Genomic DNA, 24761 nt, shown 5'->3' with positions numbered 1-24761 from the left:
CAACCTGCCCCACCCCCATCTCTACCCTGAAACCATCTTCCAGGATCTTTCAAATTATCGCTACTGCTGTGAGCTCATGTCATAGCACGGCATGACAGGGGGATGCTGTTGATATTTGGAAGGGACTTCTCCCCCAAACAGCCTAGGCTGCGTCTCTGTACCTCTGGGAAAGGAGTCATAAACTCAACACCTATCTGCTAAGTGAGTTTTCCTACTCTCTGGGCCGTTCCTTTCTCTGATGAAGACCGTGGGTGGGAAGAGTGTAAAGGGCCTCTGAAATGTGCTCTTAGGCAGCCCAGTTTTTACAAAATTCCCTGCGCTGCCCCCAAACCCTTCCTTAAGCCTTAAGTTTAGGCAGAGAGGAGCTAGGAGCACACGCATTGTGTGTGTGCACGTGCGCTGCTTCAGGGGCACGGTTCTCATAAGAAGCAGGCCTGTGTGGGAGAGGGTGTCGTGTAAGAGGACTAAATGTGAACAACTGTGTGCATGTTCATACACATGTGTCTGTGTGACCCTGTGTGTGGTGTGGGCCCCTCTAACTAGATTGCAGGCTTTCTCAGCCCCCACTGCTACCCACGTGTCCTTGAGGATGTCTGTCCTGGGTGATCTAGAGGCCCTCCTTCAGCAGGCAGCAGGAGGGGAGCTGGGTCCCATGCTTCTGCCTGAAAGACTTTGGGATTTACAGTTCTTGGCCCCGGGTCTTGGGACAAAGGGATCTCTTTGGTTTCGTGAGGCTCCCAGACTGACTCTGAACCCGCTCCCCAGATTGGAGGGAGGGTTCAGGGCAGGTTGGAGGCTGTGAGGGGCTATAAACATTCCTGGCCCCACGGGCTCCCATCTGCCTCTCTAGACTTTCTGGGTGATAGCTAGGGCACCAGGCCCCAAAGACGCGGCACACTCAAATCCATTCCTCCCTGGGATCTGAATAACCAGGAAGGCCTGGGCATCTCTCACTGGAGGAAGGGAAAGGGAGAGGGTCTCTTCCCAAGTCCCAGCTCCTTTGGGAAGTCTGTTAGCATAGCCGGAAGCTGGTCTCACACCTGCTGTGGAAAGGAATAGGAGGGCAGGGACATTTCTGCCTCTGGTATTACACTTAATACACTAAGAAGAAATGTTTGAGTACCTGCGGTGAGCTAAGCTGCCCCATTTCGTCCTCACAACACCTGCAGGAGGTGGGCAATATTATCCCCATGGTACAAAAGAGAAAGCTGAGGCTGGGAGAGGGGAAGTGGTGTGCCCAAGGTCACACAGCAGGAAACTTACAGAGCCAAGAGGCAGACCCCCACCTGCTAACTGCAGACACCACAGGCTTTCCTTTCTCTGTGGCCCCCCGCTGTGTGTCAGGCCAACCCTTTTCCTGAAAGATTTGTCCTGGGAAGTTGGTCTGGCAGCCGGCAGCCGGTGTAACTCTATCCCAATTCCTCTCCAGACTGCTTTCATAACAACACAGGTGAAGTCACCGAGGCCCAGAGCAGGCCTCCTCCCCTCCAACTTCCTGTCAAGGGCCAGGCATCTGAATTTTTCCCCTGTCGTTATCCTTCTCTCGGGAAGCAGCCTCCCCAGTTCAGACTCACTGGGAGTCACCGGGAGTGAAGGGGGTCAAGTCCAGGGAGAGCCAGCAAAACGCCTTTCCTTACCTTCAGTGCCGTCTTCCATTTTAAAGACATCAGAGCCCAGCACGTTTCCACGCTTGGCTCAGAGTTGGGAGCCCAGGGAGGGGGAAGGGGGACAGGACACATAGCCACACCTTCATCCCTTTCTCACATTTTGTTTGTTTCCTCTAAAGTTGTCCAATAGTGTCTTAACAGCTGTCCCTTCGATGTATTACCATCACAAAATACTAAAAAAAAGTACCACTTTTGACACATTGATGTCTGCTCACTTCCGAAGCCCCTTAAAAGACACCAAAGGAACAGAGGAGCGTGAATTCTCAAGGACAAAGAGAAGGGACAGCAGATGAGAAATGACAACCAGATTTTGAAGATGGAAATTAGAGGGCTTGGCAGAATGAGGGAAGATACAACCTCAAAGCCAGCCAAGGGGTTTGCTGATGCACCCCAGGACCCAGTCTCAGGACCAGGAGGTTGCTGGGGTGAATCCTGGACTGCAAACAGCGGGGACTGGCTGGAAATCTGTACGTGGAAAAGTCAAACTTTTTGCATCCTGTCTCCCCAGGCAACACAGCCAGGCAAGGTCCAAGAGAGAAGGTCCCAGAGAAAGACCTCAGAGGGGCGCCTGGGTGGCTCAGCTGGGTAAGCCTCTGACTCCTGATTTCGGCTCAGGTCAGAATCTCACAGTTCGTGAGTTGGAGCCCCGTGAGCTCAAGCCCTGAGTCAAGCTTCACTGTGATTATGGAGCCTGCTTAGGATTCTCTCTCTCCCTTTCTCTCTGCCCTTCCCCCCCCCCCACCTTTCTCTCTCAAAATAAATAAACTTAAAAAAAAAAAGGACCTCAGATACTGACATCGGAGGTGCCTTAGTCCATCCGGGTTGCCATGACAAAATACCACAGGCTGGTGGCTTATAAACAACAGAAACTTGTCCTTCACAGTGCTAGAGGCTGAAGGTCCAAGATCAAAGGGCCCCAGATTCCCTGCTTGGTGAGGGCCCACTTCCGGGTTCCCGAAGGCTGTATTTTCGCTTTATCCACACATGGTGGGAAGGAGGAGGGGCCCCTCTCTCTCTCTCTCTCTCTCTCTCCCATCTCTTTCCTTGGGGGACCAATCCCACTTATGAGGACTCTATCCCCATCTCCTAATCACCTCCCAAAGGCCCCACCTCCAAACACCATCACTTTGGGGGTTAGGATTTCAACATATGGTTTTGAAAGGACACAAGCATTCGGTCTACAGGAGTGCCCCAGGGAGAAGCCAGCTCAGAACTTCCATCTAGAGAGGGTGGGCCAGCACGAGCCCTGCTATGCACACTGAATCTCTAGGCCACTCCACCTGTCTCTCTCCCTCAACCATGAACCAAGAGCCAAGGCGTTCTAGGGGTTTTGAAGAAAACCTCCAGTCTGGATGCAGACCAAACCAAACAAGCACAAAGAAAACAGACATTTTTTAAAAACCTGGTCTGTAATTAACACCCTCGGGGGCATAAGAGAAAATTCTGCATCCATAAAGCAAGTAGTGGATGCATTAAACAAAGGAATAATAATCAAAGAATCCGAAAAGGCTCTTGGAAGTAAAAAATATATATACAGGAGAAAAAAATTGTAGAGAAATTGAAGAGTTGGAACCTAGAGTTAAGGACATCTCCTAGAAGGTAGAAGAAAAAGAACTCAGGAGAAGGGCGCCTGGCTGGCTCTGTCGGTAAAACATGTGACTCTTGATCTTGGGGTTGTGAGTTTGAGCCCATGCTGGGTATAGAGATTACTTAAAAGTTTACAACACTTATGGGGCACCTGGGTGGCTCAGTCAGTTAAGCGTCTGACTTCGGTTCAAGTCATGATCTCACGGTTCGTGAGTTTGAGCCCCATGTCGGGCTCTGTGCTGACAGCTCAGAGCGTGGAGCCGGTCTTTGGATTCTGTGTCTCCCTCTCTCTCTGCCCCTCCCCTGCTTGTGCTCTCTCTTTCTCTCTCTCGCTCAAAAATAAATAAAAAACATTAAAAAATTAAAAAAAAAAAAGAAGTTAATAGTTGGGTGCTTGTTAATTAAAAAAAAAATGTATACAATATTTAGAAAACAAACAGAAGTTGCAATATGCTATTAGTAGGAGATCCAGAAGAGAGAAGAGAACATAGGAGGGAAGAAATGACCAAGGAATCAATGCTGGACAATTTTCCAGAATGGAAGGACACGAATTTTCCAGATCGAGGGCATCCTCTGAGTGAGTGTTCAGTACATGAACGGAAGAGACCCAAGCCAGGGACAAAGGAAAAGGTGGCAAAAGCCCGCAGAGAGAAATCCACAGGAGAGTCCCCACTCGGTGGCACCAGACTTGTTAAAATCAGAAAAACAACTTCCAACTTCAGAAGGAAAATAAATTTCAGCCTAGAATTTCAGCCTAGAATTCTATTCACACCCAAACTATAAAGAGTAAGAGTGGAATGGAAACATTTGTAGCCATGCCAGGACTGGAAGGGTTTGCTTGTCAAGCACCCTTTCTCAGCAAACTCTGGGAGCACATGCTCTGCTTCAACAAAAGTACAGAGTGAGAACAGAGGCACCCCCCGGAGCCTGGACACAGAACGCCACAGCCGGGAGCAGCAAGGAGGTCCTCAGCCAACAGCATGTGGCCAGCCTAGGAGCACGGAGCTCCCGGGAGAAAATCCCACTGAACCGTACCTGAACATGGCACCAGGTGGAGATGGGGGTTTGGGGGATCGGGGCAGAATTCCTAGGAAAACAAGGAGTGGGGAAAAGGTGAAGGGGTGGGCAGTGATGAACTTAATGAAAAGCAAAAAAAAAAAAAAAAAAAAAAAAAAAATCACGGAATTGTAAGCATTATACACTGTGAACCATACTTTAATTATAATCATGTAAACACTGACTTTTGATTTTGCCAAAATCGGAGGGTTGGAGTATAAGACGGAGAAATCTTCATCTGCCATGAGAGAAGATCAATACATAATGTATGAAATTGAAAATTAAGAAATGGAAAGATAAGCATAAACTCGGGAAGAGTCTAAACGACCGGGAGTCAAAGGCGTTACCTCTGTGCCGCAGGATAGGGGGTGGGGGGACTGGGGGCTGGGGGCTCAGGGCAGGACTGGAGACCGCTACGTTTCATTACCAGCCTCTTAGTCCTATTGTGTTTTGTTTTTTTTTTTAACTAGAGTGTTTATTTTTCTGATAAAAAATACTAGATGGCTGGCTCAGTCCGGAGAGCATGTGATTCTTGATCTCCGGGTTGTGAATTCAAGCCCCACGTTGGGCATAGAGCCTACTTAAAAAAAAATACCAGATGGGAGGAAGGCAGGAAGGAAAAACAAGAGGGAGGGAGGGATGGAGGGAAAGAGGAAGAAAGGAAGAGGTCCATTTTCTAGGAAATGTGTTCTTGGGATACACTTTCTCTAAGAGCCCTGCCCCACCCCAGCTCTACCCCTGCTGGGATACCTCCCTGTCGGTCAGAACCACCCCCTGCATCACCACCACCCTCGCCACGAACACTCCACTGAGCTGCTTCACCATCATACCCTCCTCCGGCAAAGGGATCTTCTAGTTTAAGGTTTTTCGGATAATAAAACAGACCCTCCAGTGCCGTTTGGGGGAAAGCAGTTGATTATGTTTCTAGCTTTCGTGCCTCAGCGTTTGGTGTCTGGTCCCGCTACGCTGGGTGCATCTCATCTCAGGAACACCCCCTCTGACCGGGGTCTCCCGCGAGCCCCTGCGCCCGCCAATCCTCGCTTCCCCCTCAGACCCCGGTAGCTCCCAAGACCTGTGTGATCTGCCTTCCATTTTCCTGGGTCATCTCTTGAGCAGGCCTCAGGGTGGGATCACCCCAACCCTGTGGCTGAATTCCTGTTCCTCCAAGGTCCCAGAACAAACAGGTTAGGGCACTTGGCTCTCTCCACCCCGGCCCCGCAGCTCCAAGGTTCTGGTCCCAGCCCTGGTGCCTCCCCCAGAGCTCTCCAACTAATTGCTCCTGGACGACCCACCCACACATGGCAGCCCAGGCTGGTTATTAAACTCCATTCTGGGTCTTTCTTTCCCTCTCAAGGCCCCAGCTGCTCCTCACTGCTGGGCTCAGGGCCTCCATCTGATTGAAAAATTCCTCCGAGGAACCAGCTGGGGCCCTCCGGGATTGGGGAGTTCAGCATGATGTGGGCAGGAGGTCAGATGGAAGAAAGACAATGTCCTTTTTTTTTTTAATCTTTTCTCCTGCTTCAGTGTTTGCTCTTTATGGACAGAAGCAGGACCAGCCCGATGCCAATCTCCCCAACTCGAAGGCTCAACAAGGTCAGTTTCTCCCTCCATACCAGTGGGCGTGGCAAGAGTTTCCCACTAAACTAACCATGGCCGGGAATAAATCCGTGCTTGGCTCAAAGCAGCATAAAGCAGGCTCTCTGAACCACCAGCCTTGTCTGCCTTCATCCTCGACCTCCACTGGGCACTCCCAGCCTTGGTCACACCACCCGAATCTCCTTGGGATCACTGTCATGGAGCAAAGTGGGATTTGAGACCATTTTTAGAGAAACCCTGGGCACCCTTTGTCTCCTGAGAGATACCGGCCTCCGGAAGACCCGACCCCACGGCACACACCCGGCCGTGGGATCTGACCAGAGGGCCAGGCTCCGGCTGGATTTATGCTTCCCCTGACTGGTTCTCACGTCCGGGGTCTGCCCCACTGGGAAAGGGCAGGTGCGACACGACCCTTCCCCTGGGCCTCTGCCAGCTCCATGACCCTTGACCTCCAGGTGACGCAGCCTGGGCCCTAGACGTAGGATCCTGGGGAGCCTCTGTGAGAAACAGTTGGACCCTGGGCTGACGGGGGCTTGGGAGATAGGCCGATAAGGGTCCTACCCACTCTCCTTTCCATCCCACAGCCCCGGGCCCTGCACACAGCCCCAGGTCAGAGAGGAGAGACCCTCGTGGTGATTCCGCCTCCGTCTGCATTTTCCCCACAACAGTGGATGTGGTCCAGTAACAGGTCGGGCCACCTGGCAGGGAGTGGGGACACATGGAATCCTAGAAAACCAGTGCTGACCGTCCCAGGGGTGACGCATACCTCCCGGCAGGGCGCTCACTCTTGGGCAACGCCAACTGCTAGACCTTTCTTCCTTGGAACGGAACTGAGCCCGATTCTTTCTCCCTGCCTCTCACCCCTGGGGCCTCGGTTCTGCACTGTGGGGCCACACAGTCAGGTCTGGCTCTGCTTCCCTCAGAAAATCCTTCAAGGGCCTCGTGGCCTCCTGGGGCTTCTCTCCTGGCTCAGCCTCTGCGTGCGGAGAGCCCTCCAGGAACCTTCAAGTCTTGCTTTCAGGATCTTTGCTCATTCCGACTCCAGACCATCAACCGTCCTGCCTGGTCTCTGGTCTCAGGCTCTTGGGCCTAGGAGTTAAGAAGGGGGGACTGAGGGGAGCCGTGAAAAGGGCAAGGGACAGCCACCCCCCTCCCAGCCTTTGAGCTGCAGTAACCAGGAGAAACCAAGGAGGCTACTATTTCTGGGCTCCGTCACCCTCGCCTCTCCTGGGCCTCCTGGACCACAATTTCACCACGGGGGCCTCATGCCCTCAGGAGTCTCTCTCCTGCTGAGGTTATTCACACTCAGTATTCGCCCCTGTGCCCCACTGTCTGGGGCCACGGGAAGTGCTGTGGCAGGCAGGAGACAGGTACTGGGTTGGAAAGTGCCCAGGGCCACAAGGCACCCAGACCTGTGGGCTGGAAGCCCTGCCCCTGCCCCTGCCTTTGCCACAGAAGATTCTGGTCAACCTAGAGTATACTTGAGGCCCCGGGTGCTCCGTGCAGGGGGTCTAAGCTGCAGCCGGGTGCTGGGCTTCAAAGAGCTCCCTCCCCTACAGAAAGCGCTGTGGGGTGGCCGTGCTCCTGACCGCGCAGCCATAGCTCAGCACCCCCTCTTTTGAATCCCATGGTTCTGCCGGTCACGTCTGACACCCACAGCCACACAGAGGGGCCGGGAGTCACAGGCAGAGCACTCGGTTCTCAGCTCATCCTTCCCCAAGCTCCCTGAAGCCCCCCGCTTCCTCATCTGAACAGTGGGTGCAAGGGCACGCACTTCCCGAGGCTGCGAGAGAATATAGTCCTTCAGGGCGCAGGGTAGGTGCTCAGTAAAGGGTGCTGCTGTTCCCCGCGTTCAGAGGCCGCCGCAAGGCTGACCCCATCTCCCCACTTGCTTTCTCCCTTGCTCCTGCTCTGGGGTTTGGAGAGTGGGGAGGGAGGTGGTGGTCAGTCACCTGCAATGGCCAGGACAGGTCACAAGCTTGTCAGGGTCTCGGGCAGGGGAGAGGCAGGGAGAAGTGAGATTCCGGGACAGCACACCCCACCCCTTGGTGGCTGGGCGGACCCCTGTGTATCACAGGATATGGTGCAGGGGAGACACAGGGCCCCACTCTGCCTCACCCCAGCTATGAATTAGGACCCGTTGTGTACCCTCCCAGGTCTTGGTTTCCTCCTGTGTTCGAGGGACACTGGTCCACTCGCTTCCCAGGGCTGCCGTGGACATTGGGAGAAGACGCTTCTCCCTCCAGGCGCCTGACTTCGGCCTGGGACCCTCCCGTCCCACTCACTCAACCCTTGTCACCACTGGACGTGCAGGTCCCGCCTCCTCGTTTATCAAAGACTTTGGCTCCTGGCTTACAGCCTTCCCCCACCCCATGCCCTCTGCAGTCTTTCTGGATGACATCACCATCCACGCAGACGGTGACCCGGCCAGCACCCTGGCCTCTCCGCTCCTCGAGCGCCCTCCATGCAGTGGCCTCGCCCCCACAGCCCTTTCTGGGCCCACGGTCCTCCGGTTCCTTCCTGTTCGTCCGCCCTGTCCTGTCCTGACTTCTTTCCCACATCCACCTTCTAGGCCACAGTCTATCATTCAATAACATCTTTGCTGGGCCCCTAAATCTCTTCGGCTCTCCTCTTCGATCACCATATGTCCACCACCCCAGCCCTGGATGAAGCCAGCCACATACTGCCTTGCTGTCCCCACCCAAGCAGCCAAGCACTGTGGTGGTGGCGGGGAGGCAGAGAACAGGGCAGACTGGCTTTCGACGACGATGGTGTGATCTCCAGCCATTAAATGCTTAATTCCTCCCAGAAAACCCCGGAGTTTCCCTGGCCAGCTTCTTCCATCTTTCCATAACCATTGCACACCTTCTCTATTTCTCCGCATGCCTCCGAGCCCCGCCCCCATCCCCAGCTCTCAGCAGTGGTCCCTGCTCCCCACTTGTCTGAGAAGAGGACAGTCACCGGACAGAAAGGCCCTCGGCCGCCAGCACCTGGTGGCCGTGCGGGGGCCCTGCCTTCCTGACTCCCACCTGCTCGGGATCTTACTGCCATGATTATCCCTCCTCTCCCCCGAGTCCTTTCCAGGCCTTTAAATATATTCTCTTCCCTCCCACCATTAGAGGAAGGAGGGAGAGGGGCAGGCAGGGAGAGGAGAGGGAAAACCCTTCACTTTGTCCTCACTCGCCTCCAGCCATCACCTCCTCCTCCGTTATCCCTGGCTTCTCAGAAAGGCTGTCTGGGCTACACTGCCTTCATCTCCCTTCTTCCTGTCATTCTTCCACATTCCCTGTCTGGATTCCCGTCCGTCCGCATCACCCAAACAGCTCCCACTAACAGCACCGATGGCCACATGTCTGCCTTGTAACCCACGTCTTGCCTGACCTCCAAGCAGCCCCTCCCACTGCTCACTCTCGCTGCGTAACCTCCCTTCTCCTTGGGCTTCAGGGACACCTGACGGTTTCCCCCTTCCTCTCTTTGTGGTCCTTCTTTGTGGTCTGTTATACAGGCCGTTTCTCCACCGCTGGGCCACGGAAGCTGGAGTCCAGGGCTTCCTTGCTCTTCCCGCCCCCCCACCTCAGCTAATTGTATTCATATCGGTGACATTCATGACCAATGGCAAATAACACATAAATCTTTCACCCAGGTCCACATGTGCACCTGCCACTTAATGTCACACCTGGGAGATTTCTTTCTTTCTTTTTTTTATTCCCTGCCCCTGTCTCCACAAAGGAACCCCACACTCAGCAGGTCCTCAAACTCATGGTCTCCCCAGACCTCTTTCCCCTCTGGAATCCTGATTCTCTTCCACTTGGTATCACCAGGCATCCAGAAACCTCCCTCTCCTTCACTCCCCGTATCTCACCCATGACCTAATTTTATTTCCTAAGTTTTTCTCAATTCCATCCAATCTTTTCTGTCTCCACCACGCCCACCTCCCCTAGTCCAAGCTGGTTCCGGCGCTCTGGCTTCCTAACTGGCACGTGCCACATGATTCCGGACCATTCCGAAGTCCTTGCTGAGCCACACCGTAGCCGCAATGTCTTCGCAAAACGCATTTAATTACGTCATCATTCCCGTCTTAACCTGTTTACCCGTTGTGCTCTTAAGGTAAACACAGTGTGGCGTTCAAGAACTTTCAAGGTTGGACGCTCAAGTCACGTAGAGTTCTGGGACATACTGCCTTAGCTTATAGGCTGACTCCACCCGTTACCGTGGGTGTGATCCTAGGCACGCTGCTTTCTGAATCCTCCCATATCTCAGCTTCCTCATCTGTAAAGTGGAATAACAATAGTACCACGCCATGCAGTTGTTTTGAGGGTCACATGCATTAAGCACCTAGAGTGACACTTGGCATTAGCTCTTATTATCTCCGCTTCCCAATCTCCTCTCTCACCCCACTTCCTCTGGTCTCTGTCTAGCCACACTGGCTTCTTTTGGCCCTTGTTCTCATCATGCTTCCTCTCTCCACAGGGCCTTTGCACATGCTGCTCCCATCGGGACTCTATTTCTTTCCCTCTTCAGCTATTCATTGCCTGCCCATGTTGCCTTCAGATCACAACTCAAGTGTCATTTCTTTGGCGATGCCTTCCTGGAGTTCCCTGACTGTGCTGGTCATCATTGTTATTTTACATCTATGTTGTGATGATAACCTATTTCTCCTACAGACTGTAGGATCCACAGGAGCAGAAATGGTATTTATTGTTTGTCACCTTTGTTAATCTCGGCATCTAGAAAAATGTCTGGCAACTAATAAATGCTCGATGAATACTGTCTAATGAATGAAGAGAACCAAGGTCTATTGGAATGCTTCATAAATCCTCCTCCAATTTGCCAAGACAGACCCCCCCCCCACTCTGAGGGGTTCTAAAAAGTTTTCCCCCCGGGGGCACCTGGGTGGTTAAGCATCCGACTTCAGCTCAGGTCATTATCTCACGGTTCATGAGTTCAAGCCCTGTGTCGGGCTCTGTGCTGACAGCTCAGAGCTGCTTCAGATTCTTGTCTCCTCTCTCTCTCTGCCCCTCCCCCACTCGCCCTCTGTCTCTCAAAAATAAATAAACATGAAAGAAAATTTTTTTAAGTGTTCCCCTTGCCCTCAGATACTTTGTTCACTGCCAACCACGGTGCCTGAAAAATTCTCCAATAAGAGTTTACACCAGGAAATGCCAAATCCTCCTGTCGTGTGGTAAGGGTATTATAATCCCAGAGGTCCAAGCATACTCATTAGGCAACACGTTAGCAAGAGACTTTAGCTTCTCTAAGTCCTTGCTACTCGCAGCTGGTTGCAGAGGGCAGCACCCTGAAGTCAAAGGACAGAACATTAGCACGTCTGGCACCCTAGGGCCCACCCAATATCTGTTTCATGCTTCAGATTTAGAGACTGAGCCCCAGAGAGGTGGAGGGGTCCAATGTCACTTAGCAAGTTCGTGGTTGAATCAAGACCGGAACCCAGGGGTCCCAGACAACTAGCCCCCAGCTAGTTCCCTAGTTCCTTCAGCTGATAAGTGCGAAGCACCACTTTGGGCAAGAGGCAGAGGCAGGTCTGCGAGGTCACTCTGATACGGGACAGCTGAGGTCCGTGCTGTCCTGGAAGGGCTCGTGTGGCGCCTTGGGAGCCCACAGCAGAAGGCAGGCAGTTCCGGGCTGAATCAGGACCCGCTTCGTGGAGCAGGTGGTGATATTTGAAATGGGCCCCGAGGCATGAGCAAGGAAAAGCCAGGAGAGGGCATCCTCGCCTGAATAAATAGCACCCCTCCTGGGACTTAGGAGTCAGGTGTGTGTATGGAGAGCTGCCCCAGGTTGTTTGTAAACTACAAGGAAAAGGGAAGGTGGCAGAGACGGGCCCAGAAGGGACTCAGGGCCCCGTGGGAAGGGAAGGAGGAGTTGGAAGACCAGCTCCCCCTTACTCCTGAGGGCTCCCATCCACACGAGGCGAGCTGAGGGTAGACACACACCCCTTCCCCCAGATTCCTGCATCCAGAGGCCCATAACAAGGCGCTTCTCCCCCTGCCGGGCCGTGGGATCCTCCCCCTCCACAGCTGCTGCTAACAGAGGCTTGGAGGGAGGCGGCACGGAGGCCTCTGGGTCTGGTTCTGTCACGAACAAGCCAGGAGGAGTCGCCCGTGTTCCAGAAGGGAACTGAGACACAAAGTGGGAGAAGCCGGTCAGGAACACAGCCGAGGTTAACACAGAGGAGGGCACTTGAAGGGTACGGAGGGTGGAGTCTGGCGGGGGAGGTTGGAAACCCACGTTCTGTGACGGTCTCAGCCCTGACCGTGTTCTGGAACACTGATGTTTCCCATCAGCCTCTGCCCCGGCGGGGGTCGCAGGGCCAGGCCGAGATGGGGCTGCTGGCGTCACTGGGCACAGCATGGCTTTCCCACAGCCCTCCTTTTCCCTGGCTCCTGGGCTCTGCGTCGAAACCTGGTCACCCTTCACCCATCTAGCTCCGTCCCATCGGGGGGATTTATTACTGGCCGCCCTCCATGTGCCCCCGGATAATAAATCAGGGCAGAGCTAAATCTCAACCGTCCCAAGTATGGAGAGCATAAAAGGAGAAGGGCTCTGGGAAGCCACAAGGCTTCTGCAGATTCCCAAGAGAGCCGAGCACCCAGGCGAAGAAGCATGGACCAAGGGAGCAGAATGCCTCGCTGGGGCCTCCTGCTGGTGCTCTGCAGCTCCTGCGCCTTCGGTCTCCCCGCAGACTCTGGCGCCTTCAGACGGTAACTCAGGCTGGGGGGCGGGGGCGCGGGGGTTCCCACCTTCCTAACACCCCTGGCTTTCTAATATGGGATGTCATCCAGTCCTCATGACCAGGGAGGCGCGGGCCCATTGAGAGAGGTGGCTCAGCCGATGTCACAGGGCCGATAGTGGCACACTACCCTAGTGGCCCGAAAGCCACGTCATTTGATCCCTGCCCAGAGCCCTTGCTTCCTGCATAGATCCCCAGGCGAGGCACTCAGATGATTCAGACCTGCCCCTTGTTCTCAAGGAGGTCACAGTCTAATTGTTAAGAAGGGGGTGGTATTGGTTAAGCTTACCAAGGAAGAACAATTTAGTGGTTAAATACAAGCCTTCTAGAGTTGAATTGTCTTGGCTTAAATCCTGCTCCACTCGCGGAACTAACTAGCTGGGAAAGCATGGGCAAGTTACTTAACCTCTCCAGGTCTCAGTTTACCATTTTTTAAAGCAGGGATAATAGCAGCACCTGCTTCATAGGTCTGCTTTGAAGATTGAATGAGAGATATGGAAAGCCCTCAGCCTGATGCCCGAAGGCTGTAAAAACCCAGCTGTTACTAGTCCCACAGGGTGGGTTGTTACAAACAAACGTTGAAAGAAAGGCTTAAGGCGTGGCCTGAAGGCAGGAGGAGGGAGGCCTAGTAACGCCCACACCCGGTGCCAGGCCCTGTGGGAACTGGGCTCATTAAGTTCCCTGAGTTCACTAAGGCTGAAGGGGGGCCCTGGCCCCTGGCCAGCTCAGTCGGTTAAGTGCCCAACTTCAGCTCAGGTCAAGAGCTCACGGGTTCGTGAGTTCGAGCCCCGCGACAGGCTCTGTGCTGACAGTCCAGAGCCTGGAGCCCACCTTGGATTCTGTGCCTACCTCTCTATCTGCCCCCTCCCCACTCGCTCTCTGTCTCTCAAAAATAAATGTTAAAAAAGATACACTTAAAAAAAAAGGCTGAAGAAGGGGAGAGGCAGGAGGGAGGGTCTCCAAGAGAAAAGGTTTCAGTGTGGGGAGGGCAGGTGGTGGAACCAGAAGACCTCAAGGCAAGAGCAGGATTGTGTTGCTTTTTAGAGAGCTTCCTTTATTTTAATTTTTTAAATGTTTATTTATTTCTGAGAGAGACCTAGAATCCGAAGCAGGCTCCAGGCTCTGAGCTGTCAGCACAGAGCCTGACGCGAGGCTCGAACTCATGAACCGCGAGATCATGACCTGAGCTGAATCTTAACCGACTGCGCCCCTAAAGATTTTATTTTTAAGTCATCTCTACATCCAGCATGGGGGTCGAACTCACAACCCCAAGATCAAGAGTCACACGCTCCACCGACGGAGGCAGCTGGGTGCCCCTAAGAGGGCAGGTTTTAACAGTCCTAGTTGCTAAGCCTGTAAAATGTCGAGGATGTCACAGGATCTTTCCACATATCTCCTCTCAAATTCTCCTCCTGACAACCCAGCAGTCCCATTTTACAGGTGAGGACACAGAGGCTCAGGGAGGTCACGTGTAAGAGGCTGAGCCTCAACACACACTGGGCCTTTTGTTTCCAAAGCCTTTTCACCTGCTTCCAGGCTCCCAGAGAGTAACTGCTAGGGTAGGGGTGCGGGGTGAGAGACCGAGTGCCTGCAGGCAGCCCCCACCCCCAGAGTAAATGTGGAATTGAGGTAAAAACATTCTCCCTGTTCTCTTTAAAAAGCCAGGAAGAGGGGCACCTGGGTGGCTCAGTCAGTTAAGTGTCTGACTCTTGATTTCGGCTCAGTTCATGGTCTCATGGTCAGTGAGTTCAAGGCCTATGTTGGGCTCTGTGTGGACAGTGCGGAGCCTGCTGGGGATTCTCCTCCTCCTGCTGCCCCTCCCCCGCTTATGCTCATGCTCAAAAAATAAATAAAATAAATAAAAAGAGAAGAAGAACGGGATTGGGCCAGGAGTGGAGAAAGAGGCTTTTGAAACACAAAATTTTTCCACCTGCTATTTGCACAGTGTCACGCAAGGCACTTTGGGGGATCTGAACACAGGGCCCCATTCTCAAGGTGCTTTCATTGCCTTCTGCACAGTCTTCACATTTATTGAGCAGTGGGCAGCTTGTTTAATCTGCAGTGATTCTCTGAGGCAGGTACTACTGTTTAGTCCATTTTTACAAAGGAGTTGATGGCGGCTCACGAAAGGCCCGGAGAGGCTGGGTTAAGTTGATCCGAATCACACAGTAAGAAAGGGTTTAAACATGTGCCCACGACTGCTGTGTCCTCACCACCAGACGGCACCACCTCCAGGAGCATTAGGCTGTGCAGTGCAGGCTGCGAGCACCCGAGGAAAAATGGAGCCGGAGCCCAAGCAGAGGTGGGGCCGGTGTGAACTGGAGTTCCTGGGGCAAGCTTCCTGGAGGTGGGATGCATGCTGGGCTTAGAAGAATGGAGAGCTGGGGGCGAGGAAGGGACCTTCTGAAAGGAGAATGGGACATGTTAGGGTCCAGGGCAGAGGCTGTTCAGAGTAAATAGTAGAAAGTGCACCCTCTCCGGGATCAAGCCTTCTCTGCCCTTCCATTTTCCCGTCGGTAAACATGGGAATAATAACCTCACCCACCCCAGGGGATGGCTGAGAATAAGATCATAATTGTGAAACGACTTTGTGAACAGCAAACTGTGACACAACGATGACGAGTCATTTCCGTTGAGGTGAGGCTGGCTGGCAGGAAAGCTGCATTCGCATAAGGGGGTCCGAGAGTGCCGGGTGCGAGGAGGGAAGGGCGGTACAGGGAGACCAGCAGCTAGAAAAGAAGACGGGTTCTCCATAAACTGGGCTGCAATCCCAGAACCCCCTGGCCAACAGCTAGGGACATCTCCCCTCAAGCTTCTGCAAAGAGGCTTCCCGTGGGAGCCCTGGGGACACTCTCTGGGAAACAAGTCCAGAGACGCCGCTTTGAGTCCCTGCTCCATCCACAACCCTGTGAGCCTCTGCTTCCTCATCGGAAGTTTTTTCAAATGTTTATTTTTCAGAGACAGAGACAGAGCGTGAGGGGGGAGGGGTTAGAGAGAGAGGGAGACACAGAATCCAAAGCAGGCTCCAGGCTCTGGGCTGTCGGCACAGAGCCCGACGCAGGGCTCGAACTTGTGAACCCTGAGATCATGGCCTAAACCGAAGTCGGATACTTAACCGACTGAGCCACCCAATGTGCCCTGTCTGCTTTCCTCATCATTACGTGAGGATAAGGATGGCTGGCCTACGGTCGAGGGCTATATGGAGGGTGTATAGTGTTTGAAACTGACCAGGTGGCCCCTCAATATGTTTTACCGGCCCCCACCCAGCCCCAGGGTCTTTAATTCTGCCTCCCAAAGCTGATAGGCGGGTGTCAGGGAAAGGAGCTGAAGGACTGGGACTCAGGCTCAAGAAGTCACATCTTTCCAGGGGCAGAGGGGCACAGTTACTCTGGACATGCCGTTTGCTCTCCCCACCCCACCCATTCAGTCCCGAGGTTCCAGCCCACAGCCCTGGCTGGGTGTCTACCCTGGCCTGGCATCCTGGAGCCCCGGCAGGCAGCTGTGGGCGCCTGCTGCCACCTACAGGCCTCACACGGCACTGCCCGGTCCTGTCCAGCCTTGAGGGGAGAGTCCCAGCCTTCATCTTAGAGGGGATGTCGCTGTTGCGTTTCCTCCTCTGTCTCCTTGCCTGCTGGAGCTCCTTGAAGGCAGTGATTTTTTTTTTTAAGTTTATTTACTTGGGGGGGGGGAGGGGCAAAGAGAGAGGGAGGGAGAGAATCCCAAGCAGGCTCCACGCTGTCCATGAAGAGCCCCATGCAGGGCTCTATCTCGTGGTTGGTGACCTGAGCTGAAATCAGGAGTCAGAAGCTTAACCAACTGAGCCACCCAGGCACCCCACTGATGATCTTTATCTTTCTATCTCTAGTATCCACTGGAGTGCAGGCACAGAGTAGGTGTTCAATCTGTAATTATGAAAGGGAGGAAGGAACGAACGAATGGCCTCGTAGTGATAGGGATCAGAACTAGACAACAGAAGGAAGCGTGTTAAGGATTATTTAATGCCAGTGCAGCTGACTCAACGAGGCTTGCGAATTCTCCTTGAGAGGCCTTAGGGCACAAGAGGGATTCTCAGGTGTCTAGGCTAGATTAGGGAGAATTGTACCAGAAGCTTCAGGACTGTGTACCACTGTTATGAGGGAGTACAGAGCTCTTCTGTTTTTTTTCTTCCCTCACCCCGGGTCAGGATCTTCCTCAAGAAAATGCCTTCGATCCGGGAAAGCCTGAAGGAGCGAGGCGTGGACGTAGCCAGGCTTGGTGCTGAATGGAGCCAGTTCGCCAAGAGATTCTCCTTTGGCAACAGCACGTCCCCTGTGGTCCTCACCAACTACCTGGATGTGAGCGCCCCTGCTTTTCCGTCTCCTTTCTCTTTCTGGGGCCCAAGGCTTTCTTTGCTCTTTCCATGCTGCCTATGACTGAGTTGCTGAGATGCACAAAGTGCCCTATAAAACTCCCATTTCAGAGCTAGAAAGGTTGAGGCACAGAGGGCAGAAAGGAGCCCAGAGGCAGAGTTAGGTTTGGAACTCAGGAATCCAGGCTCTGGGTTTCAAGGTGGGCAGGGTGGGTATGTGACCTCAGATGCGGGTTTCTGTGACTGGGCTCTGCACGGAGTGCCTGCTTATTGCGTTAGCAGCCCTTCGAGGGGCGGGGCATCATCTTCATTTTCAGTATTCTTCTTTTGCCCTCTTGTCTCACTTCCAGGGAAGTCCTAAGACAGTGCTAAGGGTCCCACCCGGGCCCTGCTGGAAAATGGAAACCCCGGGGCGGTTGTCTGATCTACCTAATCTCACCCCAGGTGCCCAAGGAGGTATCCGGCAAAGCCCCAAGCTTCCCCGCGCCTCCAGCTGCCTCTTTCCTTTCACCCCCACAGACCCAGTACTATGGCGAGATCGGCATTGGCACCCCACCCCAGACTTTCAAAGTCATCTTCGACACAGGCTCAGCCAACCTCTGGGTGCCCTCCACCAAGTGCAGCCCTCTCTACACAGCATGTGGTGAGCACCCCCCTCTCCGCACGCCTACAGGACCTCTCCCCGAGCCCCCTGCCACACTTGGCCGGGCCTGCCTCACACCCTCTGCTACCAATTGAACTATTTCCTCCCTGCTTCTGCTCCTGTTGCCCCCGAGAGGACAGATGACAATGTCCCCCATTTTCCCGATACGGCCGCCAAGGTAAAATGGCGGCATTAGAAGTCCCCAGCTCACCCAGAAGTCCACTTCTCCCCTTTCCTGAGATTGGGGCCAAATCCTCAGACCCACCCCAGGCTCTCAGGGTCTTCCACGCCCTTCCTTAGTCAACAGCCTCTTCTCAAGAGCTTACTGGAACCAGAATCTTCTCCTCATCCCAGCATCAGAATCACTGTGGAATGCTTGATCGGGAGACAAAATTCTCAGAGATCTGGGCACGTGACAGGGGCCCAAGAAACACACTCCTTGATTGATGAAACACGTTTTCAAGCCTCCCACCTCAGGGCCTCCCCGCCCCTTCACAGAAGTCCTCAACCACAGGGGGCCACGCCCACAGGCACCTGCCTCCCAGCCCCCCTGCCGGGCCTCTCTTGAACAGACCTGAGCCTATATCCCTCTGCCAGAGATTCACAGCCTCTACGACTCTTCGGAATCCTCCAGCTACATGGAGAATGGGACGGCATTCACCATCCGCTACGGATCTGGGAAGGTCAAAGGTTTCCTGAGCCAGGACGAGGTGACTGTAAGTAGGAGTGCCCCAGGTCATCTGACCTCTGCCCTTCTGGTCCCAGACCTCCCCTGCCACTGGAGGGCCCATACTTGGAGGGGGGCGGGGGGTACAGTTCAGTCCACCTTAGAGCCTGGGCAATTGAGGAACACCCTGCCTTGCTGCAAAGAAGCAGGGCCTGGGACAGAGCAAGCCTGAGCTCCTGGGTCCACACTGGGTGATTTGTGGAAGCTTTTACGTGTAACTCACGTGAGAGCTTAGCCGGAGCCCCACAGCCTCCTGTCAGCTAACCTGCCTGAGGTCACCCAGCTCCCGACTGGGCCCTTCACAAGGCCCCAGACTGAAATCAGAGTCAGTGTCAGGGTCAGCAGTACTGGTTTCATTATGGCCAGAGTTAGTTTGGGGGTCAGGCAGAGGTTCGAAGATCCTAGTTGAGGTTAGAGTTTAGGATTAAGGTCAGGGCTTGGTTGTCTTTTCCATTTGGCTTGCCTCGGACCCTTTCCATTCTGGGAGTTACTCCAGCCCCTGCTCTAAGCTATGGGAAGGGTACACATGGAACATGAGAGGCCCGTTGTCTGGGAAACCAGGCGAGAAGGTCTGGCTGGGCTGGAGAAATCCTTACCCATAGTGGGGGTGAGGAACTGAGACCCAGTCCTGCCAGTGTGGAAGCTGGGCCCCTGGGGAGAGGGTGTGAGAGCTCCTGGCACCTTGATGGTTACTGATTGTCAGTACCCTTTTCCAGGTCCTGGGCAACCCCACAGCCTGCATGTGTATTAGAAGAGAGGATAGGTGTGGGGGGTTGATAAAACGGTCTTACCCCCAGTTTCTCTACCCTAGGGGATGTGGGTCCTAGACTCCCCCCTGGCCGGGGGGGGGGGGGGAGGAGGCAGTAGGCTTGGTCTCCTCTGGTCCTTTCTCCCACAGGTGGGCGGAATCACAGTGACACAGACGTTTGGAGAGGTCACAGAGCTGCCCCTGATACCCTTCATGCTGGCCAAGTTTGATGGGATTCTGGGCATGGGCTTCCCTGCACAGGCTGTTGGCGGGGTTACCCCTGTCTTTGACCACATCCTCTCCCAAGGGGTGCTAAAGGAGGATGTCTTCTCTGTCTACTACAGCAGGTGAGGCTGGGGCTTCAGGGGCTGAGGCAGGGGTGACGGAGGGTATCAGGAGAGCCGGGAGAGCAGGAGGGGAGTTGGGACCGGGATGTTTCTGGGTTCATGATTAGGTGGTATTCAAGCCGTAGGTCGAGCTCCACTAGCCAATATGGAAGTCACTACTTAAATTGAAATTAATTAAAATTTAATAAAATTTAAGTCTTCAGTCACACTAGCCCCACGTCCAGTGCTCGGCAGCCACAATGACTATGGCTACATATTGGATAGAAGATAACATTTCCATCATTGCAGCAAGTCCTGTCAGCACTCTCTAGAACAAGAGGAAAATGCAGGGTGGGGGTGATGGAAAATAAAGCATTACTGGGACCTGGGACCCTCCCTGTGACGGACCACACAGAAAGCTGGCTTTATTCATTAATCCCTTCATTTATTTGCTCACTCATTGATTCAACAAATATGGCGTGCTTATGTGCCAAGCACTGTGGGAGGTTCTGGGGTGCAGCCGTGAACATAGCGTCCAAAAAGAGTCCCTGCCCTCACAGAGCCTACAGTCAGGAAGGAAGGCGGGAAACATTACAACGTGACAAGCAACAGGACAGGGGGCCTGGGGCTTGAAGCCCATGGGTGCCTTTCAACTCTAGGCTGAGCTTGTGCGTGGTTGGGCCAGCCTGGGGGAAGCCATTGTGAGCTCTCGCTGCAGGGTTGTGATCTGCTCCAAGCTGTGGGTTTGGGAAGACCGGAAGAGCTGGAGGCGAGGGAGGTGAGGGTGGAGGGAGGGTCAAGGTCGGAAGAAATTGCACAGGTAAAATGGAGAAGAAGGAAGGAAGAAAAAGAAAACGGGAGGTTGAGCAGAGGCCACCGGCTGGCTCTGGGGCAGCGTCCTCGGGAAGAGCTGTTGTTGAGCTGGAGCACGGCCAGATGGTGACCAGTTGAGAGGTAGATGTGGGCGTCAGGAAGCAAAGGGCAGGTGTAGAGTGCCCTGAGAGATTAGACAGGGGAGCGTCAGGAGGGGTGCAGGCTGAGATGCAGAGGGAAGCGGAGACAAGAAGGGTGGGTGTTTTAAAATGCTAGAGGAGGCACGAGCATGCTTGCAGGTGGAGGAGGAAGCCAATGGAAAGAGAGAGAGAGATTGAAACTGGGAAACGGATGAGCTAACTGAGGGCACAGGAGCCTGGCAGCCGCAGGAGGGAGAAGAATCCAGCAGACAGGAAGAAGGCGGGCCTTGTTAAGAGGGCCTGCCTCTTCCTTGACCCTGGGGCAAGAAGGAAGGAACAGGCAGGGGGATCTTGAAATGTTGGCAGAGGGGCAGTGGGGGCAGGTGCTATAGCACACGCGCATACGTACTGAATGTGTAAGAGGGCAATGCATTGCACCGGCCCGCATAACGTGTGCACACCTAAACCGCCTGCACACGTATGCTGGGAAACCCAGCCCACGTGTGCACCCTGGAAACCAGCCCGAGGGGAGGCCCCGCGCGGTGGGAGGTGTTGTGCGCTGGGAGGAGAGGAAAGCAAGGGAGTCCGCTTTGGACTGGGCACCAATCGCCCCACACACCACCCGGGGGACTTCCGGCAAGTGACTTTACCTCTTGGTGAGTCCAGCACCTAAAGGGTAAAAAAGAGGGCATAACACCCACCCTGCCCAACAACAGGCTGGCGAGGCCCACCTGCAACAGAGACCTCATTTCTGCTCTCTCTTTCTCTGCAGAAAGTCCAAGTAAGGAGATGAAACCCACCCCACCACTCCGCCTCGCCTCACATGGCCCTGACCCTCCTGAACACCCCATGCAGATTCACATACGCCACCAACCCACCAGCCCAAACTCACCTCCGCAGGCCCAGGCTCTGCCAGATGCCTAAGTTTTCCACCCCTCCTTCCAGCTTGCCTCCTGCCCCTTGCCCACCCCCACCCAGCAGGTCCCGGAGACCACCCCCCCACCCCCCCACCCCCATGCACCTGTTCAACCTGCAGCAACTCAAACCCAAGTTGGGAGCGGGGGGGTGGGGATTCTCATCTTGCTCTCGACTCACTGTCCTTGCGCCCGTTCCTTTGCTGTGACCTTGCTGGGGATGTTTTATCGGATGCAGCTGGACTATTCTGGAACCACCTCTGGTTGGGCTTGGGGAGGGGCAAGAACGGTGGAGACATGTTTCTGCAGCTTCCCAGCCTTGCTATACTTCCCACCTTCCTCTGCCCCCCACCCCCGTATCCGTGCGCAACATCCCTTGTTGCTGGGGTGCTGGGGCTCAGAGGTCACGGATCTTCAAGAGCTCTGATCTTTCCTTTAGGAATTCCCACTTGCTCGGAGGAGAGGTTGTGTTGGGAGGCAGCGACCCCCAGTATTACCAAGGGAACTTCCACTACGTGAGCGTCAGCAAGACTGGCTCCTGGCAGATCAAAATGAAAGGGTCAGGAACCCTCAACCCGCCCTGCTCTCCCAAAATGCTGCTGCCGGGGGAGGGTGGGAGTGGGATGGGTACTGTCTCCATCTTGTCCTCTCTCCTAATGCAGTCACTTCTTAAGGCCCAGCCAACGTTTGCTGAGTGCTCTGTCCAGGGATGGGGAACGTGGAGATATGAAAAACAGAGGGGGAGGGGCTACGGAGAGGAGGCGGTGGTCACCAGGCCACGTGCTGAGGGAGGGGACCACCAGCATGGCCTCCTGTCACCTGCCTCACTCAGGGAAGCTTGGCGGCCTGGTGGTGTCCCATCAGCCTTCCGTCTGTCTCACTCTCTGGCCTCCCTCAGGGTGTCGGTGAGGTCGGCCACCTTGGTCTGTGAGGAGGGCTGCATGGTCGTGGTGGATACTGGCGCATCCTACATCTCGGGTCCCACCAGCTCCCTGAGGCTGCTCATGGAGACCTTGGGGGCCAAGGAGCTGAGCCCAAACGAAGTAAGAAGCTGGGGGAAGCGGGGGCACCGGAGGCTGCGGGAGCATCGCCTGATCAGGCCCCCAAATTACCGCAGGAAGCATCAGGTCCCAAAGGGGGCCGCTTCGGGCCTTGCCCTCCTCTCCTCTCTCGCCACATGTGACTTGGTGTCCCCTAGGGAGAGGGCGGGCCACGTGCCCAGCCCTCTCCAGCAGAGGAGCCCAGCCACAGGCACAGGGCTGTGTCTGCCCCGGGGGCTTCCCACACTCAGCAGGGCTCCCTTTACCTTCCCCTCAGTATGTCGTGAACTGCAAGCAGGTGCCTACACTCCCGGACATCTCCTTCCACCTTGGAGGCAGAGCCTACACGCTCACCAGCGCGGACTATGTGTTAAAGGTGAGGCTCCAGGCGGCCCCTCGACCACAGGGAGGACGGACGGGTGGGCAGGGGCCCTCTAAAAGGGACAAGTCTTTATGCATAGATCCCACGCTCAGTCGGTGCTTCTCAAGCTTAGCTACATATTAGAGTCACCTGGAAGCTTTTTTTTTTAAACTATTTTTATTTAAAAAAAATTTTTTTTTTTAACGTTTATTTATTTTTGAGACAGAGAGAGACAGAGCATGAACGGGGGAGGGGCAGAGAGAGAGGGAGACACAGAATCGGAAACAGGCCCCAGGCTCCGAGCCATCTGCCCAGAGCCTGACGCGGGGCTCGAACTCACGGACCGCGAGATCGTGACCTGAGCCGAAGTCAGACGCTTAACCTTAACCGACTGAGCCACCCAGGCACCCCTAAACTATTTTTATTTAAATTCAAGTTAGTTAACATACAGTGTAGTCTTGGCATCGGGCGATTCACCTCTTACATATGACATCCAGTGCTCATCCAGAAAAGCGGCCTCCTTAATGCCCCTCACCCATTTAACCCATTCCCCCCACCCACTGAGTCAGCTGGAAACCTTAAAAATCCCAGTAACAAGCCACATCCCCTACCTATTAAATCAGAACCTCTAGGGGCACCCGGGGTCCGTGTTTTCAAAACTCCCCGGTGATTCCAATAGGCAGCCAGGTTTGGGAATCACTGTGCTCATCCCCTTGTCTCCATCCTGTCAGCAAATGCCCCCAGTAATGCTGTGCTCCTATACTCTTATGGCCTTCTTATACTCAACAGATTTAGGGCAATTAAACACAGTAACTTGCCTAGGACCAGAAGTTCTGCCGGGCTGTAAGCTCTTGAAGGTCTCACAGTGTATGGTTTGCCCGGTGTCTAGCTAAGTACCTGCATCCAGGAGGATGTATGGTGGGGTGAAAGGCCAATGGGGTCAGGCAGGACCAAGGGAGGAGAATGGTAATGTGCCAGGCAGTAGGGAAAACCCTCTTGCTTCCTGCCAGGATTCTTACGGTAATGATGGCCTGTGCACTCTGGCCCTCCATGGTCTGGATGTCCCACCACCCACTGGGCCTGTCTGGGTCCTGGGCGCCAGCTTCATCCGCAAATTCTACACGGAGTTTGATCGCCATAACAACCGCATTGGCTTTGCCTTGGCCCGCTGAGGCCCTCTGCTGCCCCGGTTGGACCCTGCCTTCAGCCCTAGCCTGGAGCTAGAGCACTCTCTTGGACACTCCCCCGCCTGTGCCTGTGCTCTCGTGCAGGGGTGTGGGGTGTAGAGCTCCTCCCAGACGCTCACCCTGCCTCCAGCATCAGCTCTTCCCTGCTTTGAGAACAAACAGAAGAATAAAGACTTCATGTTCACAACCTCGTTGCACCTGGATTCACTGGGGTCTGAAATGAGAGGCGCAGCCGTGTATCATGTGCAGACAGGAATGTGACACCAAAAGACAGACTACGCACTCACCTGCACGCACAGGCTCCTGCGTGCAGGGCTGATGCCATTCATCCCCGCTCAGGTGGAGTTATTCGCACACAGTCGTTTGCTCCCTCCGACCCCTGCAGGACCAGGGCTAATGCCGTGCTGGTAGATTATGGGCCAGAAAGATGCTCCAAGCTGGTAGAAGCCAGGCTCGAGCCTCTCATGCACTGCAAACCCCCTAACCCCCGACGATGTCACCGTTTATACATGTAGTCTAAGACACCATCACCTGGAACTATAGAACGCCAGAGATCTGACATTCCCTTTTTAAATTTTTTAAAATGCTTTATTTATTTGATGGGGGGGGGGGCAGAGAGAGAGAGGGAGACACAGAATCCGAAGCAGGCTCCAGGTTCTGAGTAGTCAGCACAGAGCCCAACGTGGGACTCGAACCCGTGAGCCATGAGATCACGAACCAAGGCAAAGTGGAACGCTTAACCCACTGAGCCACCCAGGCACCCCGATATTCCCTTTGTACATGTGGGGAACCTGACGCTCAGAGAATGGAAGGCATTTGTCCAAGATGGCTCGTTGGAATGTGAAAAGTTAAGATTAGAA

At 54.3% G+C, this 24761-nt stretch overlaps 1 protein-coding gene across 6 annotated transcripts; it reads left to right on the top strand.

Annotated features, from left to right (window-relative positions):
* The first annotated feature begins 22 nt into the window (after positions 1-22).
* REN (renin) lies at positions 23-24060 on the top strand. Of its 6 annotated transcripts, XM_042976747.1 has the most exons (12): positions 23-201; positions 2176-2252; positions 5835-5903; positions 6491-6594; positions 16838-16988; positions 17522-17645; positions 18243-18361; positions 19271-19467; positions 21753-21872; positions 22212-22356; positions 22631-22729; positions 23725-24060. In XM_042976747.1, the coding sequence occupies exons 3-12, from the start codon at positions 5847-5849 to the stop codon at positions 23884-23886; spliced, it is 1278 nt and encodes a 425-aa protein (XP_042832681.1). In that variant the 5' UTR covers positions 23-201; positions 2176-2252; positions 5835-5846; the 3' UTR covers positions 23887-24060. The 6 variants fall into 6 exon arrangements, with proteins under 6 accessions (XP_042832681.1, XP_042832680.1, XP_042832683.1 ...); XM_042976746.1 differs by lacking the exon at positions 2176-2252; XM_042976748.1 differs by lacking the exons at positions 23-201; positions 2176-2252 and adding an exon at positions 4139-4305.
* Positions 24061-24761: the final 701 nt, after the last annotated feature.

The sequence above is a fragment of the Panthera tigris genome, chromosome F3 (assembly GCF_018350195.1).
Source record: "Panthera tigris isolate Pti1 chromosome F3, P.tigris_Pti1_mat1.1, whole genome shotgun sequence".
Classification (NCBI taxonomy): domain Eukaryota; kingdom Metazoa; phylum Chordata; class Mammalia; order Carnivora; family Felidae; genus Panthera; species Panthera tigris.
Note: the sequence above shows the minus strand (reverse complement) of the source record. Positions and strands in the feature narration are given on the sequence as shown.

Excerpts from the sequence above, each read along its gene's own strand:
- REN (XM_042976746.1), top strand. The coding sequence starts at position 5,847 with ATGGACAGAAGCAGGACCAGCCCGATGCCAATCTCCCCAACTCGAAGG. Across the intron at positions 19,468-21,752 it reads TTCTCTGTCTACTACAGCAG|GAATTCCCACTTGCTCGGAG; the intron begins GTGAGGCTGGGG and ends TCTTTCCTTTAG. Across the intron at positions 22,730-23,724 it reads GCGCGGACTATGTGTTAAAG|GATTCTTACGGTAATGATGG; the intron begins GTGAGGCTCCAG and ends GCTTCCTGCCAG.